At 40.1% G+C, this 15,230-nt stretch overlaps 1 protein-coding gene across 3 annotated transcripts in view; it reads right to left on the bottom strand.

Annotated features, from left to right (window-relative positions):
- grip1 (glutamate receptor interacting protein 1) overlaps nucleotides 1–15,230 on the bottom strand; it is a 305,651-nt gene that overhangs the window by 47,483 nt on the left and 242,938 nt on the right. For all 3 annotated transcript variants that reach the window (XM_069903992.1, XM_069903990.1, XM_069903991.1), the window contains 3 exons: nucleotides 13,930–14,075; nucleotides 13,094–13,174; nucleotides 523–592 (listed from right to left, as the gene is read on the bottom strand). In XM_069903992.1, coding sequence (XP_069760093.1) covers nucleotides 523–592; nucleotides 13,094–13,174; nucleotides 13,930–14,075 — 297 coding nt within the window. The remainder of the gene's footprint in view (nucleotides 1–522; nucleotides 593–13,093; nucleotides 13,175–13,929; nucleotides 14,076–15,230) is intronic.

Genomic DNA, 15,230 nt, shown 5'->3' with positions numbered 1-15,230 from the left:
GAATTTAAATGGATTACCTGTTCACACATGGTCTATATTCCTCCATTCTCTTCCTGTTCATGTGACTGTCTAAATGCCTCTTAAATAGTGCTATTGTACCCACTTCTAACCCTTCTCAACACCTACCACTCCCTGTGTGAAAACTTGGCCTGTATTCTACTTTAAACTTTATCCCTCTCACCTTAAACCTTTAGTATTTAACATTTTCATCCTCTGACTATCTCAGAGTTTTGTAAACTTTTACCAGGTTCTGATACTCCAAGAGAAAATAATCTGTTTGCCTGACCTCGCCAATCCAGGCAACTGACAGATGGCATTTATTAATAATAATTTAAAATTTGATAAATGAACATTGTGAATATTGTTGAGGAATCAGCGTCAATGATCGCACTTCAAAATTTTGGAAAAACTGTACAGGGCTTAGCATCCACGTATTATTGCGAATCACGTCACTTCAGTCTGCTAAATCAATTTCCCAAATTACAACTTGACACATGCTGTAACCAAATGATAAGACCTTACCTGTGGGCCACACTCCCCTTTTTAATGTCAGAAATAATGAGAGGATCTCCTGGTCTTCTGCTTGCAGGAGCTGTAGTAAAATAAGTGATTTTTGATATAATGTAACACTTTTCAAAAGGGTAAAAACATTTTGTTTTTTTTATTCCTATTGATGAAGCCACTAAGTTTGAAACCAAACTAGCGCCAGATTGTTAGCTGAAACACAAGAATGTTTAAAATGTTCAAACAACAAAAACAAGAAAGGGTGTTGTAAAAGTACTTTTTAGGTGATACTAGAGCAAGCTGAATAAATCATTGAACAGTATAGCACAGAACAGGCCCTTCAACTGACCACTTGTGCCATCCTATATAAACCCATTCCATGATCATTCTAACCCTTCCCTCCATCACAGTCCATAACCCTCCATTTCTCTTATATTCACATGCCTATCTAAGTGTCTCTTAAATAACCATATTGTATCAGCCTCAATGACTACCCTAGAAGTACATTCCGCATACCCACCACGTTCTAATATTTCCCCTAAATTTTCCTCTCCTCACCTTAAATGGATATTCTCTGGTATTGGGCATTGCCACCCTAGGTGCCAGCTGTCCACCCTATCAACGCCCATGATAATCTTCTACACCTCTATAGGGTCACCTCTCATCCTCTGTCACATCAAAGAGAATGAGGATGGTTCCTCATCAGACATGTTTTCTAATCCAGGCACTCAGACATGTTTTCTAATCCAGACACTCTCTCTGCACTCTCTCCTAAGCTTCCACATCCTTTCTAGAATGAGGTGACCAGAACTGACCACAATATTTCAAGTATGGTTAAACCAGAGTTTTAGAGATCTGAAACATTACCTCATGGCTTCTGAACTCAATACCCCAACTAATAGAAGTCAGCATGCCACACACCTTCTTAATCTCTCTGTCAACTTGCGTGGCATCTTTGAGGGAGCTGTGGATCTGGATCCCACGATCCAACTGTTCCTAAGAATTCTGCCATTAAAACTGGTAAAAAAAAATCTACCTTCATTCAACAGGTATTCTTAAAATTAAATACAAATCCAGGACCATTTAATTTTACTTCAGTTAATGACAACACTTTCACTACAGTAGTAGAGTATTTCAGACACGCCTTAAGAACACAAACTTAATTTTTCTATTATACACATACACGATCCTTTATCCGGACATCTAAAATCCGGAAAGCTCCAAAATCTGGTAAGTTGGGTGAGAGGCGGACGGCGGTTGGCGGAGGCGGCGAGAGACCGGCGGTTGGGGGAGACGGCCGAGAGACCGGCGCTTGGGGGAGGCGGCCGGGCGACTAGAAGATACGGCAGCACAATTTGGGTGGGCTTTCTGAAATCCAGAAAAATCCGAAATTCGGAACACACTGTCCCCCAAGGGTTCTGGATAAAGGATCGTGTACCTGTATAACAATCATAGTTCTGGATATCATGAGAAAAATAACTTTCTATGAAGCTTAAGATCTGTGTATAGCTTTCCTTAGTTCTGCCATTCTCGACAACAGGGGTACAGATTTCTGATTCTCAATCTGTATTACCAAGTTAACTGTACACAGTACAGGTGTAACATGGAAAGCATTCAGGCTAGTTGCATCATTGGTACAGATGTGCCAATGGTCAAGACAAGAAAAAACTCCAGAATGTTGTTAATTCAGCCTGCAACATCAGGGGTACCAGTCTTCAATCCATCGAGGACATTTAAAAGAGGTGGTATCTTTAAGAAAGCAGCCTCTATCCTCAAGGACCCCCACTATCCTTTTCACTCTACTACCATCAGAAAAAAGGTACAGGAGCCTGAGACGAGCACTCAGTGGCACAAGGACAGCTTCTTCCCCTCTGCCATCAGGTTCCTGGATGATTAATGAACCACAGACACTGCCTTACTTCAACTTTGTCTTGCACTATTTTTATTTATTTATACAAATGTTTGCTCTGTGATGCTACCGTAAAACAATGAAATTTGTGAAGTGTTCATGTCAATAAATTCTGATTCCAGTCCAGTTTCGAATGGGAGAGCATGGTGCAGGGGAGAAAATGTTAGACCCGAGTTCTTAATTAAGATGCATCGACATTCCAGAAAAATATAGAAACAGGCAAGTTGAGTCAGGATAAAGCTCTGTAATGAAGAGATCTGTGGTTAATTGGCTTAGTAATGCTCACAAGCTTGGTCAATAGCTTCAGAATTGACATTGGTCAGAGCAGAAATGTGGTTGGTATTTGGAAAATGACACTTTAGCGCAAAGTTAGTAACAGCAAAGAAGGTGGGAAATATAAAAAGGATCGATTTTTAAATTATTATGTGATGAACCATGCAATATAATGATTGATTAATTCTAGTCCACAATACAGTGAAGTGATGAATGATTCAGGAGACTTTGCTTCACAGACTACCTCACAGAAAAGGCTTTGAAAAACATTAAAAATAAAGCCATTTCCTGCACATTTCATGTTTTCAAATGTCCATTTGGAATTAGTTTTTCTCAGAATACATCTTCTTGCATCTCAGAAATGTTAATTAAATATTCTATAAAGCATCTGATGACAAAATATTGTCTTTTTAATATGCCAAAATCATTACCACCAAATTCTTGCCAAATTTTTTGCTGGAATTAAAAACATTTATTTCACACATCTGTGTTGATGACTGCAGAAATGGGCTCAATATTCTTCTGTGTACTCTATTCTCCATTATCACTATTACCCGACAGACCAGGAATATGTTCTTCAATCAAAAAAACCCTCACTAAAATTCCATTCAACAAATTATCCAGAATGCGCTGTGCAATGAGAGGCAAGTGAACTTCAGGTCACTGCACATAATTGGAAGTGACAGATTACACACCATTCAAGGATTGACTGCTGTGGGTTTTGTGTTTATGGAGAAATATTCTGTGCTTGTTAAACCGTAAGGTTGCTATTTAGCTGCAGGACAGAACCCTACAAATTGCCATCTGGAATGAGGACTAATTTAGACACCACTGGAATTCGGAAGGCCATCTCCCGGGTGAAGAGGAGTTTCCAGACGAAAATGGAAACAACAAAGGATACTCGACAGCTGTGGAAGGGTCTAAACGACATAACCTGCTACAAACCCAAATCCGGTGCGGTAGGAGACAGCAAAGCTTCACTCCCAGATGAACTCAATGCCTTCTAAATGCCAGAATCAACCACAAGAACAAGGAAGATTCACCACTGGGCACTCCTATGTCCCCTGATGATCCTCTCCACACTGTATCCGAGGATGATGTGTCGCCTGCCTTCAGCAGAGTGAATCTGAGAAAAGCATCTGGTCCGCATGGAGTACCTGGCTGAGTATTAAAAATCTGTGGTGACCAACTTGCCAATGTATTCACGGATATCTTCACTTCAGCAGGGCATGGCATCCACCTGTTCAAACAGGTGCCAATTGTACAGGTTCCCAAAGAGTGTGGTAACCTGCCGAAATGACTATTGTCGAGGGGCATTCCCATACATCAGGATGCTCTTTGTCGACGACAGTTTAGCATTTAACACCATCATCCCCTCAAAATTGATCAGCAAACTGCAAGGCTTGGGTCTCAACACCTCACTATGTAAATGGATCTTGGATTCCTTACCTCCAGATCACAGTCAGCAAGGATTGGTAAGAATATCTGCGCAACAATCTCCATCAGTACCAGAGCACCACAGGGCTGCGTTCTTACCCTCCCCCCCACCCCCACTCTACTTGCTTTACACCAATGACTGTGTGGTTCGCTATGACAATATCATCTGCAAATTCGCTGATGATACCATGGTAGTGGGTTGTATAAACAGGGGTGATAAATCAGCATACAGGAGGGAGACTGACAACTTGGCTGAATGTTGCACCAACAACAACCTTGCACTCAAGATCTCTAAAACCAAGGAGCTGATTAGACTTCAGGAAGGGAAAACCAGAGGTGCACGATCCAGTGATCATTGGGGGATCAGAGGTGGAGAGGGTGAGCAAATTTAAGTTCTTGGGAGTCACTATTTCTGAGGATCCTTCCTGGACCCAACACACAAACGTATTATGAAGAAAGCACATCAGTACCTTTACTTCCTTAGGAGTTTGCGGAGGTTTGGCATGACATTGGAAACCCTGGCAAATCTAGGTGTGTGGAGGAAAGTGCGCTGACCGGCTGCATCATGGTCTTTATGGGGACACCAATTTCCGAACGTAAAGCCCTCCAAAAGGTAGTGGACACACCCAAGGACATCACGGGCAAACCCCCTTCTCACCATCGAGAACATTGACGGAACGCTGTTATTAGTGAGCAGCTACAATCATCAAAGCCCCCACCACCCAGCACACACTTTATTCTCGTATTCTCGCTGCTGCTATCGGGAATAGGTGCCACAAGTCTCACATCACCATGTTCAGGAACACCAACTATCCTTCCACCATCAGACTCCTTAACAACAAACTCAATCAGGGATTTATTTAAGGACTTTATTTTTTGTATTATATTGCTTTCTCTCTCTGTTTTGCAGCTTGTTTACATTTCTTTATTTGTTTAAATGCATATGCTGAGTCAGGTTTATTTCTTGCATAACCAATGCCTTGCCTGCAGGAAAAACCATCTCAGGTTTGCATGTGATGTCATGCATGAGCTCTGATAATAAACCAGGTTATAGCGACATTAATGACAGTCTGCAGAATGTCACAGAATAATAATAAAGTTAAAACATTATTATACATTTCTCAGCATAAAGATCCATGAGAATAGACACACAAAGGCTTAACAGAAGCTTATCCTGCATAATGCAGTGATTAACTGAACCCCCGCATGATTGGAAATATCAACCCCAGCAGTGTGCAGGACTGATTCAGCTGTAGGGCTCGCAGCCAGCAAACATAGAGTCCATGACAATTTACATGATCATTAGTGAAATTCTGCAGCTAGCAAACAGTGAACTCCCTTATGTCATAAACCAGGATTTAATGATGATTAAATGAATACATTTTATGATTGAATGAATTGGCACATTGAGACAAGAGCTGGGCAAAATGCAAGACTGTGCACACTGTACACTAAAGTAGGAAGGTTTGCAAAGTTGACAGAGCTAGAGTTTTGAGGATGAGAGGCTTAGACAGGGTGGACAGCCAGCACTTTTATCCTGGGACGACAATAACCAATACAGAGGACATCTGTTTAAGGTGGGTGGAGGAAAATTTAGGGGAGATAGCAGAGGCAATTTTTTTTTTTTTTTTTTTTTTTGCAGAGTTGTTGGTGCCTCAAATGCATTGCCAGTGTGGTGGTGGAGGCAGGTACAATAGGGACATTTAAAAGATTCTTAGGAATGTCAGAAAAATTAAACTTCATGGGTGTGAGGTGGGAATAAATTAGAGTAGGTTTACAGAGGTCAGCACAACATTGTGTGCTGAGGGGCCTGTGTGGTAATGTTTTAAGTTCTAGGGACAATAATTAGCTGTACTCTTTTTGCAAGGCTTGATAATATCTTGAGAAAAAAAACCTGTCAGTGCAACACACCCCAAAGAGCAATGCAAGAACTAAACAAAATAGATCTCAGCTGCATGTTGGCCAGAGAAGGCTCTGGTGTTGGCAAGAGATGATGGATCCCCATTGCCCCTTCAGCACAAGGCCTAGATTGTTAACTCTTGGGACTTGTGGATATTTCTCAACACTAATGCTGGCAGGAATTATGCAAAAGTCCTTTGAAGCAAAACATGAACCGGGAGACCGGTGGTAGCAGGGAGAATGGCCCAGGGGAACGAAAAGGAATCTAATGGAGAACTTGGGAAGGAGAGTCTGGAATAGAGAGGTATCAAAGTTTCCTTGGGGCAATAGGTAGGTTCCTTATGCATGAGGAAATGCATAATAAAAATAATATTCAACTTTTATTTCAGACTTGATAACAACTACAGCCAGTTTTTCCAAAATCTTAACAGGTAATGATGCGTGAATGCAGTATAAACCACTCCCATCTTCTTTTTCTTTGCTTTAGTTATCTATACAGCAAATACATACAGAGACAGAGGTTAAAAATTCTTTTGATATGTTAATCTTTGAAGCATCAATGTATCAAGAAACAGCAAGCTAAGAGGTTTGAATTTTTTTAAGTTTACATGCATCAATCTGGCTCTCCAGAATTTTTGAATTATTGCTAACATTATTTCCTAACACCATTTGATTCAAGTCTGCAATTTTCAATTTTTGGTGGCTGTTAGAAACTTTCCAAGGATCATTATGCCAGCTGACAGTATAGAATGGCAACGTTAAAATATCCTCATATTCCCCCTGCGCCACGACATCGAACTGTGGAAACTGAGTTCTCTTGTTGCCATGTGTTCCTCTGCAAAGTGATATAATTTAAAAAGGACCAGGAACGGATGGTGACTGTTTTAGAGAATCTCAAAGGAATGTCAGTTTGGTAATGGAAACATTAATCTGCTTGTGAACAAGTGACAGCAGGGTTAGAGAGATGGCTGCACCAGTGATAACTCAGTAAATATAATTAGTCTTGTACTCAGGTTTATTGGACCCCTGTGAGGCAAGTGGAATACCTTTGTGCAACAGAAACAAATGATAAGATGCCACTTGTAAAAACACAATGCCTGCGAGAGTCAGCAGGTCAAACAGAGTTCTTTATGTAGCAAAGATTAAGATACATAACCAACGTTTCGGGCTTGAGCCCTTCATCAAGGTATGAGCAAAATGTAGGCAGGCGCCTGAAGCTGCCACTTTACGCTTTAGGGATAATAGAGAATAAATCCAGTCACATCTCTCTTCCAAAACTTCAGTCGTATGTGCAGATGGATGCAAGTCGCGTAGGTCACAAGTCAGGAAGAACCTATACACTGGTGTCTACTCTCCACAAAAGTGTCTCATTCCACCCCTTTTTGAAGAGGTTGTTAAGTACCATAAACTCTCTCCTTCATACCCCATCTCCCAGGCATTGTGAAAACATGTGAAATAGAAGCATCGGGATAATATAATTATTACCAGGCTGGACTGAGAGCTAAATCAGTGCAAATTGGCATAAAAGTTACAAGGACTTAGAGGCTTTTTAACTGTTGCTTGTATTCATTATTTATTATGCACAGAAATACTGAGCCAGGTGGATGGGTTCAAATAAAACTGCATTCAGAGGGAACCACCTTAAGATAATGGGACAGATGTGTGCACATGCTCATTCACAACTTAATGCTGTTTTAAAATAATTATTCAGAGAAGGGAGGCAAGTCGCTGTTTGCACCATCCTGCCTCCCACCCAACACTGGTTCACACCTTTGTGGGCAGATGGAGACTCTGATCTTGGATATAGCGGCAGCGTCTTCCAATGTCTCAGTCCCATTCTCCAGAAATTTAATACATCCCGTCATCACTCAACTGCTGTCACTGAGAAATCTACTATCTCTTCAATTTCATTACAGCATTTAGCTGAGCTACTTCACTCTTCAACGTACCCATGAGCATGAGGAATGTGAGCAGGAGTATGTCATTCAGCATCTTGTGTCTGTACCGCCATTCAGTTAGATCAGTGGTTTTCAAACTTTTTTCTTTCCACTCACATACCACCTTAAGTAATCTGTATGCCATAGGTCTCCTGTGATTAGTGAGGGATCACTTAAAGTGGTATGCGAAAGGGAAGAAAAAGTTTTAAAACTTTTTAAAAAATATCTGAAAGATTTATCAAGTTTAACCATGAATACTTACTCAACAACTTTCTACAGTAGAGAATTCCAAACATGCTTTACTTCTAAGTGAAGAAATTCCTTGTCATCTGCATCCTGAGGAGTCAAGTCCTTGTCCTGAGATTTTTACGCTGGTTCTTTTGTATACCCTCCAGGAGAAACAACAACTCCTCATGTGCCCGATTAAACCCACAGTAAATATTTTATCTATTTAAATTAGATCACCTCACATATTTTTGAAACTCAGTAGTCAAGGTCCAGTCTTATTAAACTTTCCTTACATTACATCACCAACGATGTGAATCTGTATATCCTTTGCTGGACTCCATCACATATCAAACAGACTATGCGCCGGAGGAATTCAGTAGGCCGAGCAGCATCAGGGGAAGAAAAAGGAACTGTGGACATTACGGGCAGGAACACTTCGCTAGGACTGAGATTGCAGAGGAGAGGAAGAGTAGTGGTAATGAAGACAGGGCAGAAGGGGTGGGACTGGGTCATTGGGGGACTGGTGGATTAGAGGGAGTTGAGGAATGATGGATAGAGGCAGTTGACTAGCAGATGCAGGTCAGAGGGAGCAAGCAGCAAGGAAGGCAGAGGGGTGAGGTGAAGGAAGATGTGTCATACAGGATGATGGTTATAGGTAGGGATAAAGGCTGCAGATTGTCTGTTGCTCCAGAACCATGGTCCCTCATTGGCCCCAGACCTATCCCTTTCACCCTGACCTTATGATACCAGCTCTCTCTCCTCTACCCTCTTAGTCCTAACGAAGGGTTCCAATTTGCAATGTTGACAATTCTTTATTTTCTCCCTTTGATGCTGTTCAACTCGCTGAGTTTCTCCAGAACCCAGCATCTGCAGTGTCTTGTGTACAGACGGTTAGTGAGATCAGACCCACAAACACCCTCCCCCTTTAGTCTCAATGTCATTTTTTTTTACATAACCCGTTGTGGAACTGGGATGAAAGATGCAAAAGATGGCAACTTCACCACCAAATAAAATTACATTTTTACATGATCACAGAATATCCCAAAACTACAGGTTTGACCGTGATCTCTGTGAACTTCGATAATCACCTATCCTTAACCCAGGTTAAACTCATCGACATCTATCAAGCATTCTGTATGTATTTCAAACTGACTTATCCACATTTTTTCAAAGGATCAACTAAAAAAAAAATCACCATCGAAAGTAAACAAACATTCAGATTCATTATCAGCAAAACAAAGGAATGAGTGTCTTCAGATTTTAGCCATTGGTTACTTATGGGAAGGTAACTTCAGAATTCACTCCCAAAGAAGTCACGTTCCCTGTGCAGCAAGAGTTTGATTCCTATCAAGTTGGAGTAAGATGTATGTCATATATTGGCTTCTGAAGAGCAGGTGCTTTCCACAACCCACGCCATTTTGTTCTTGGCATGCTAATAACTCACTGAGTCATTAAAAATCAAACTGCTTAATTAATGGACCATGAATTACACCATTGAATGAGTTTACTGAGTAACGTCATGGTAATCATATAATGGGCACTTGGCTACGAAGTTAGGGAGTGAGCCACACACTCCCACTCCATAATATTGCTTTGACATGATATTCTCTATGGTGTATTAAATGAAAAGTTCTACATGAAAAATTCACCAGTAAACCCACAAAGGGCAAATGAAAAAGCAAGAGAAATTGAGCACTTTACAATGTATACCAATAAAATAGTGTTTGTTCCTGATTAAGCACAAGATGAAACATTTTGATTAGTGCAATGCAGTTTTAACTATTGCTTTATTTGGCTTTAGGGATAATTTAGTTTATTCACATTTTTAAATTCTTTCCATTCCTAGTTTAATCAAGCAACTCTCTAGGCAAACAAGAAAATCTGCAAATACTGCGTTCTAGTGCAGTACTTAAAAGTGCCGGAGTAACTCAGCAGCTTCCTTAGGAAATAAAAAGTGGATATTTCAGGGCTGAGCCCTTCATTGGCGTGTTCACATTAGTGTTGCTCATGTTAGCAATGCTGAACATTTTTCCATCCACCCTAATGACTTTGCAATTTTTAAATATTTTTACCCTATTGTTACCGACATGTATTTTTAAAAATCTGTATTTTTATATATTATATTTTAGAAAGTTACTGTGGGGGTTTGGAAACAGGGGAAAGACACACATTTTGAAACCGAGACACAAAGGCATAAATGGATTTAGCTCAGGGTCATAAAACCAGTATTATTGTTTTCCGTTGAAAGCTTGAAACAATGAATATTTGCTAAAGACACCGGTTTAAACAGAAAGACATCTGGTCAAACAAGAGGCCATTTGCCATAATGACCCATGCTTTTGGAAAAAAAAATGAAACCAAAACAGTATTGCACCAGCAAGTCATGTGATTGAAGACACTTCAAAAAGCAGCTTGAGTATCATCAACCAGAAGGTTCTGAAATGCACTGACATTCTGTGAGATGGACCTTGCTCTTGTGTTCCCCTCGCTGGGGGAAATAATGATCTGCTGAGACTATTGTGACTGACCCATATCTGGGTAAAGAATCAAAATCATTCTTGCATTTGGATCACGACCATTTTGATGGTTATTCCATCTAAAACCTTTCCTGGGTCTGTGAAAACATCGTGGTGGTCACAAGCTTCGCAAGAAAGAGGGAAGTTGTGCCACTTCAGATATATGAAGAAACTTTTGTCTGAAAGCAACTCAACAAGAATTCATGAGTTTTGAGAAGTCTGATGACTTGGCATCTCAACTATATAATTATTTCTGAAAAACAGTTCTGAATTTCAACACAAGTTTTCTAAGACTGAACTTTGAATTTGACTTTTTAGAATTGTGCCTAAGCTGTAATGGTTTGAATAATCCATATACACATTTGCACATAGTTGGGGTTAAGTTTAGAATTAAGTAAGATATTATATTACTAATAATTTTTTAAAATTGTTTTAAGTTACCATTGGCTTGGTGAATTTCTATGGCTGCTGGTCTATAACCAAAAGCACCAAGTAATACCACCAGAAAACCAATATATTGTGAACACGCATACCTGGGCATTTACATCCAACCTTTTAGAATGCTGAATAACACACACACATGCGTGAATTTACCAAGAGTTAGTAGATTTTAAAATGTTGCCTGTGATTTATCTTCAAATACCCTGGGTATAGATCACTTGCCTGGAGCAAATAGTTATTTTGATTGCTTAAAAACTTCTTTCTTGACATTTATTGCATGAGAATAAACCCCATTTGAATTCCCCAATAGCAGAATTGCAAAGTAGGTATTGGTCAGACCAGCAACTTGGATGTAATCTGATGAACTGTCATTTTAGTAGTACCGTGAATATGGCAAAGTTTGATTTCTGTGGATTCTCAACTTCAATTTCATCACCTCCAACCTAATTGTCACTTGTCCTTTCCTGAAGGGATTTCTATCATAGGGTTTTACAATCATATCAACGTCCCAAAATAAAGATTAAAACAATGCTTTTTAAAAAACAAAACTTGACGGTAGTCACAATAAATGCTGGCAAGCTATTAAACAAAGCCAGGTACATTTCCCTCTGGTAGCTAAGGAATAGGTAGAGAACTCTCACACACAAAATGGTGGAGGAAGAAGGCAGATGCCAGACTAAAGGGTGGGGGAGGAAAAATGTGATACGAGATGACAGTGGGCAAGAAAGATAGAAGTCTCTAACACTTGACCTGAAAGAGATCAGTGCAATCCAAGACTGAATCACCTGCACTGCTTGGTGATTTTTTAAAGGCCTGTTTACATTTTAAACTAAAACGAACTTTCATTTTAATGACTAAAGAATGTGGTCATGTGAAAACAATTAAATGTATAAAGTCAGATGATAAGCTACATGAGATTATTCTGTCTATCAAGAAGTCCTATCAATACATTGATTCTCGACAGTAAAACTAGTTATGTGTTTGCCTATCCAAATTTCCCCATCCAGTTCTGTATCCTTGATATTACACGAGACCTAATCAGATACCAATTCTGTAAACTGTTTTCAAGGAAAAAAAAAATCTTACTTTGCTTGGTCACCTGCTGGATATGTGACAGCAAATTCAACTAAGACTGTATGGATAATTTGTCTCAATATTTTATTCAAAAGTATTTTCACTTAACTGTCAGGTCTTTGACATTGTAACCATTTTTTACTGTTGTCAAACTCATCCATGTGCTTCAATGTTGAATCACAGAATGAATCACATCATCATTATTTGTGCTGCAGCAGTAAGTGAAGACCTTGTGGAGCATTTCGAACAAAATGAAAGTCCTTGGACATGGGGATCAAGTACTAGATAGCCATTCCAAAAATGAGAGAGAAATGCCAGGAGAAATGATCCAAGAGTTGATCAAAGTGCACATCTTAATGGAAACTCCTGTACTAGTTGTTTCTCTCCATTTGCTTACCCATTCTGGCCGATCACCATCTCAAGGCTGGGGTAAAGCGCTGATTTTATTGTGAGGTCTTTGTGGGCAATATTATGAAATATAGTGAAAATCCTCTCACATTTCTGCTGCACAGATAGAAGAGATCACTCTCCAGTTGATAAGCTGTCTGATTGTGGGACAACAGTCTGGCCAGAGGTGAATTTTATCTTATATTCTAACCCCATTGTTTTTTCATTCAAACAAGATGGGACGGGCATGAGTGCTGGTGGATAGTGATATCTAGCATGTATTATAAACGCCAATGGTGGCAGCCTGACAGCAGGCCTGTGTAGGGTTTAACTGTGAGAAGTTGAGCAAATGAATCGCTGTTTGGCTTTCAACATCACACCATGGGGCACTCTCCAAGGAGCATTGGTCATGTAGTTTGCGAACACTTTGGCAATTTAAATCTCGGACTGTTAAAATGTACAGGACGGATGTCTACACAAGTACTCACAGCTGATGGTGATGCCAAGTTCCACCCCACTCCTTTTTGGTAGCTTCACATGAAATGTGCCACTGCTTGGGACAACTGATTCTGCAGAAAGGAAAGATGAACTTCATGAAAATAGACCGGAGGAATGTAAAACCAAAATATTATTTCTGACTCACTAAACAATTCCAAGCACATTTGTCAGTGCTTGGGAAAGCTTAGGTTTCTGCTTCATGCTGAGTTTTACATTGTCCTGATGCAAGCATCATTAACTGTCAGCACACAGCACTATCCAACCCCCCCGCCCCCCCCCCCCCCCCCCCCCCCCGGTGACTTTCTTTCTCCTCCTTATTCCTTCCTTCATTACACCCCTTCTGCTTCTTTTGACAATTCTGGAGAGGACAGCACCAACTCTTTCCCATTGCTCTGACTTCAATAAACACAGACATCCAAAATTACATCAAATTGCCTGCCCCCACCAAAATCAGTGGGGACCAGGGAGCTGGAAGTCTCACCCACTGATGCTACCTAACTCAATAAGTTCCTCCAGCAATTTTTTTTTGTTGAAAGTCGCATTATTTTTAAAGCTTTAGAGCCAAGGGAAACCTCAGCCAGTTGCACTGGTCAATATGATCACATTTTTGCTTTTTGTTTGAACTGTTGACATAAATCAGGCTTTCCACATTCCTGACCACTTGGCACAGTATCATGTGGTGCATTGATACTGCATAAAATGACAACCATCTCAGGCACACATCTACTTCACGTAGAGGAACCATTTCCAAATATGTCCATTCATCCTCAGGTAAAAGATCAAAATATCTCATTATAATCACATAATAGTCAGCCTGCAAGTTTACCTGCAACATCAAACTCAACCTCCAGTGTGACCTTACTGTTGATGGCGCAATCTCGGAGCAGTTGGTTGGCCTCCTCCAATGTGCTGTCCTCAGTAAGGATGCCATTGATCGTCAGAATCCGATCTCCCACCTGCAGCAACCCACACCTGTCAGATACAGCAACAAATGCACCAGCTGTCATGCTCGCTTCAGGAAACAAGATAGAACTTAAAGCGCATGACATTTGAATGCTGGTAAATCTGGTCTCCATCTGCTCCAGTCTATTACTGATCTTGATTCATTTTACACGGCAGTAGCAGCACCGTACAGGTTCACAGGCTGCAATATTAAGTTTTTAAAAAATCATGAGAGCAGTTGAAACCATGACGAGGGCAAAATCTGCAGACTTTCTTGTTCGACTGTGTCAGCTAGTTGCAAGCTTATTAAGTCAAAAAGCTTTTCAAGATCAAAAGGAAACTGAGTTAATGTGAGATGGTTTGAATGCATCTGGGAATATGCAAGATGAATTTATCCAGTAGGAACAGCACTTCCTCAGATCACGTCTCATGACTTTGAACGTTAATACCATCATCTCAAAGGAGATTGTGGTAGCAGTAAATGCAGGCCAACTCAAAGATCAAGTCATGCAGTATCTTGCAAGATGACCATCTACATGCTTACTGAATTTAATCTGATTAATTGACTTTAAAAAAAAAATAGCTAGCTTGCCAGGTAAGGAGTCTATTCCAAAATCAATTCTATCAGTTATGATCTTCAAATGATGGTTTCTATAAATTCAAAATTACTACATAATTAATGGTAAATGAATACGTCATATTGGATTTGTCTTTTCAAAAGCTTAGTTTATCATTTTAGTTTATTTATAAATTCAGTCACTACAAAAGGCCCACTTGACAAAACCCACTGACCATTATGGAACTCAGAAATAAAAATAAAAAGGCTGAAAATAATCAGCTAGCTCATTCACTGTCTCGGCAGGGAGTAAAACCTATTAATCTTTAATCTGAATAACCTATGACCATAAACATTTGTCACATTTTCCCTAATTATTGCAAGAAAGGTCCATTAAGTCCAGAAGGGCTCCCAACGGAGCAATCTCATCAATTCCAATCTCTTGTTTTACTGAACCCCATAAAAAACAATTTTGTCTCACATTCCCATGAGCTCTCTGTCAGTCCTTTTGCCACATTCTGCATAATGGGGTCATTTGCCATAGCTAATGAACCTACTGGCACATTAGCAATTTTCTCTCACATTCCCATGAACTTTCATCAAACCTTGAGAGTCACCATCTCGGAGGA

The sequence above is a fragment of the Narcine bancroftii genome, chromosome 11, assembly GCF_036971445.1.
Source record: "Narcine bancroftii isolate sNarBan1 chromosome 11, sNarBan1.hap1, whole genome shotgun sequence".
Lineage (NCBI taxonomy): Eukaryota > Metazoa > Chordata > Chondrichthyes > Torpediniformes > Narcinidae > Narcine > Narcine bancroftii.
This window is presented reverse-complemented; position numbering and strand designations above follow the sequence as displayed.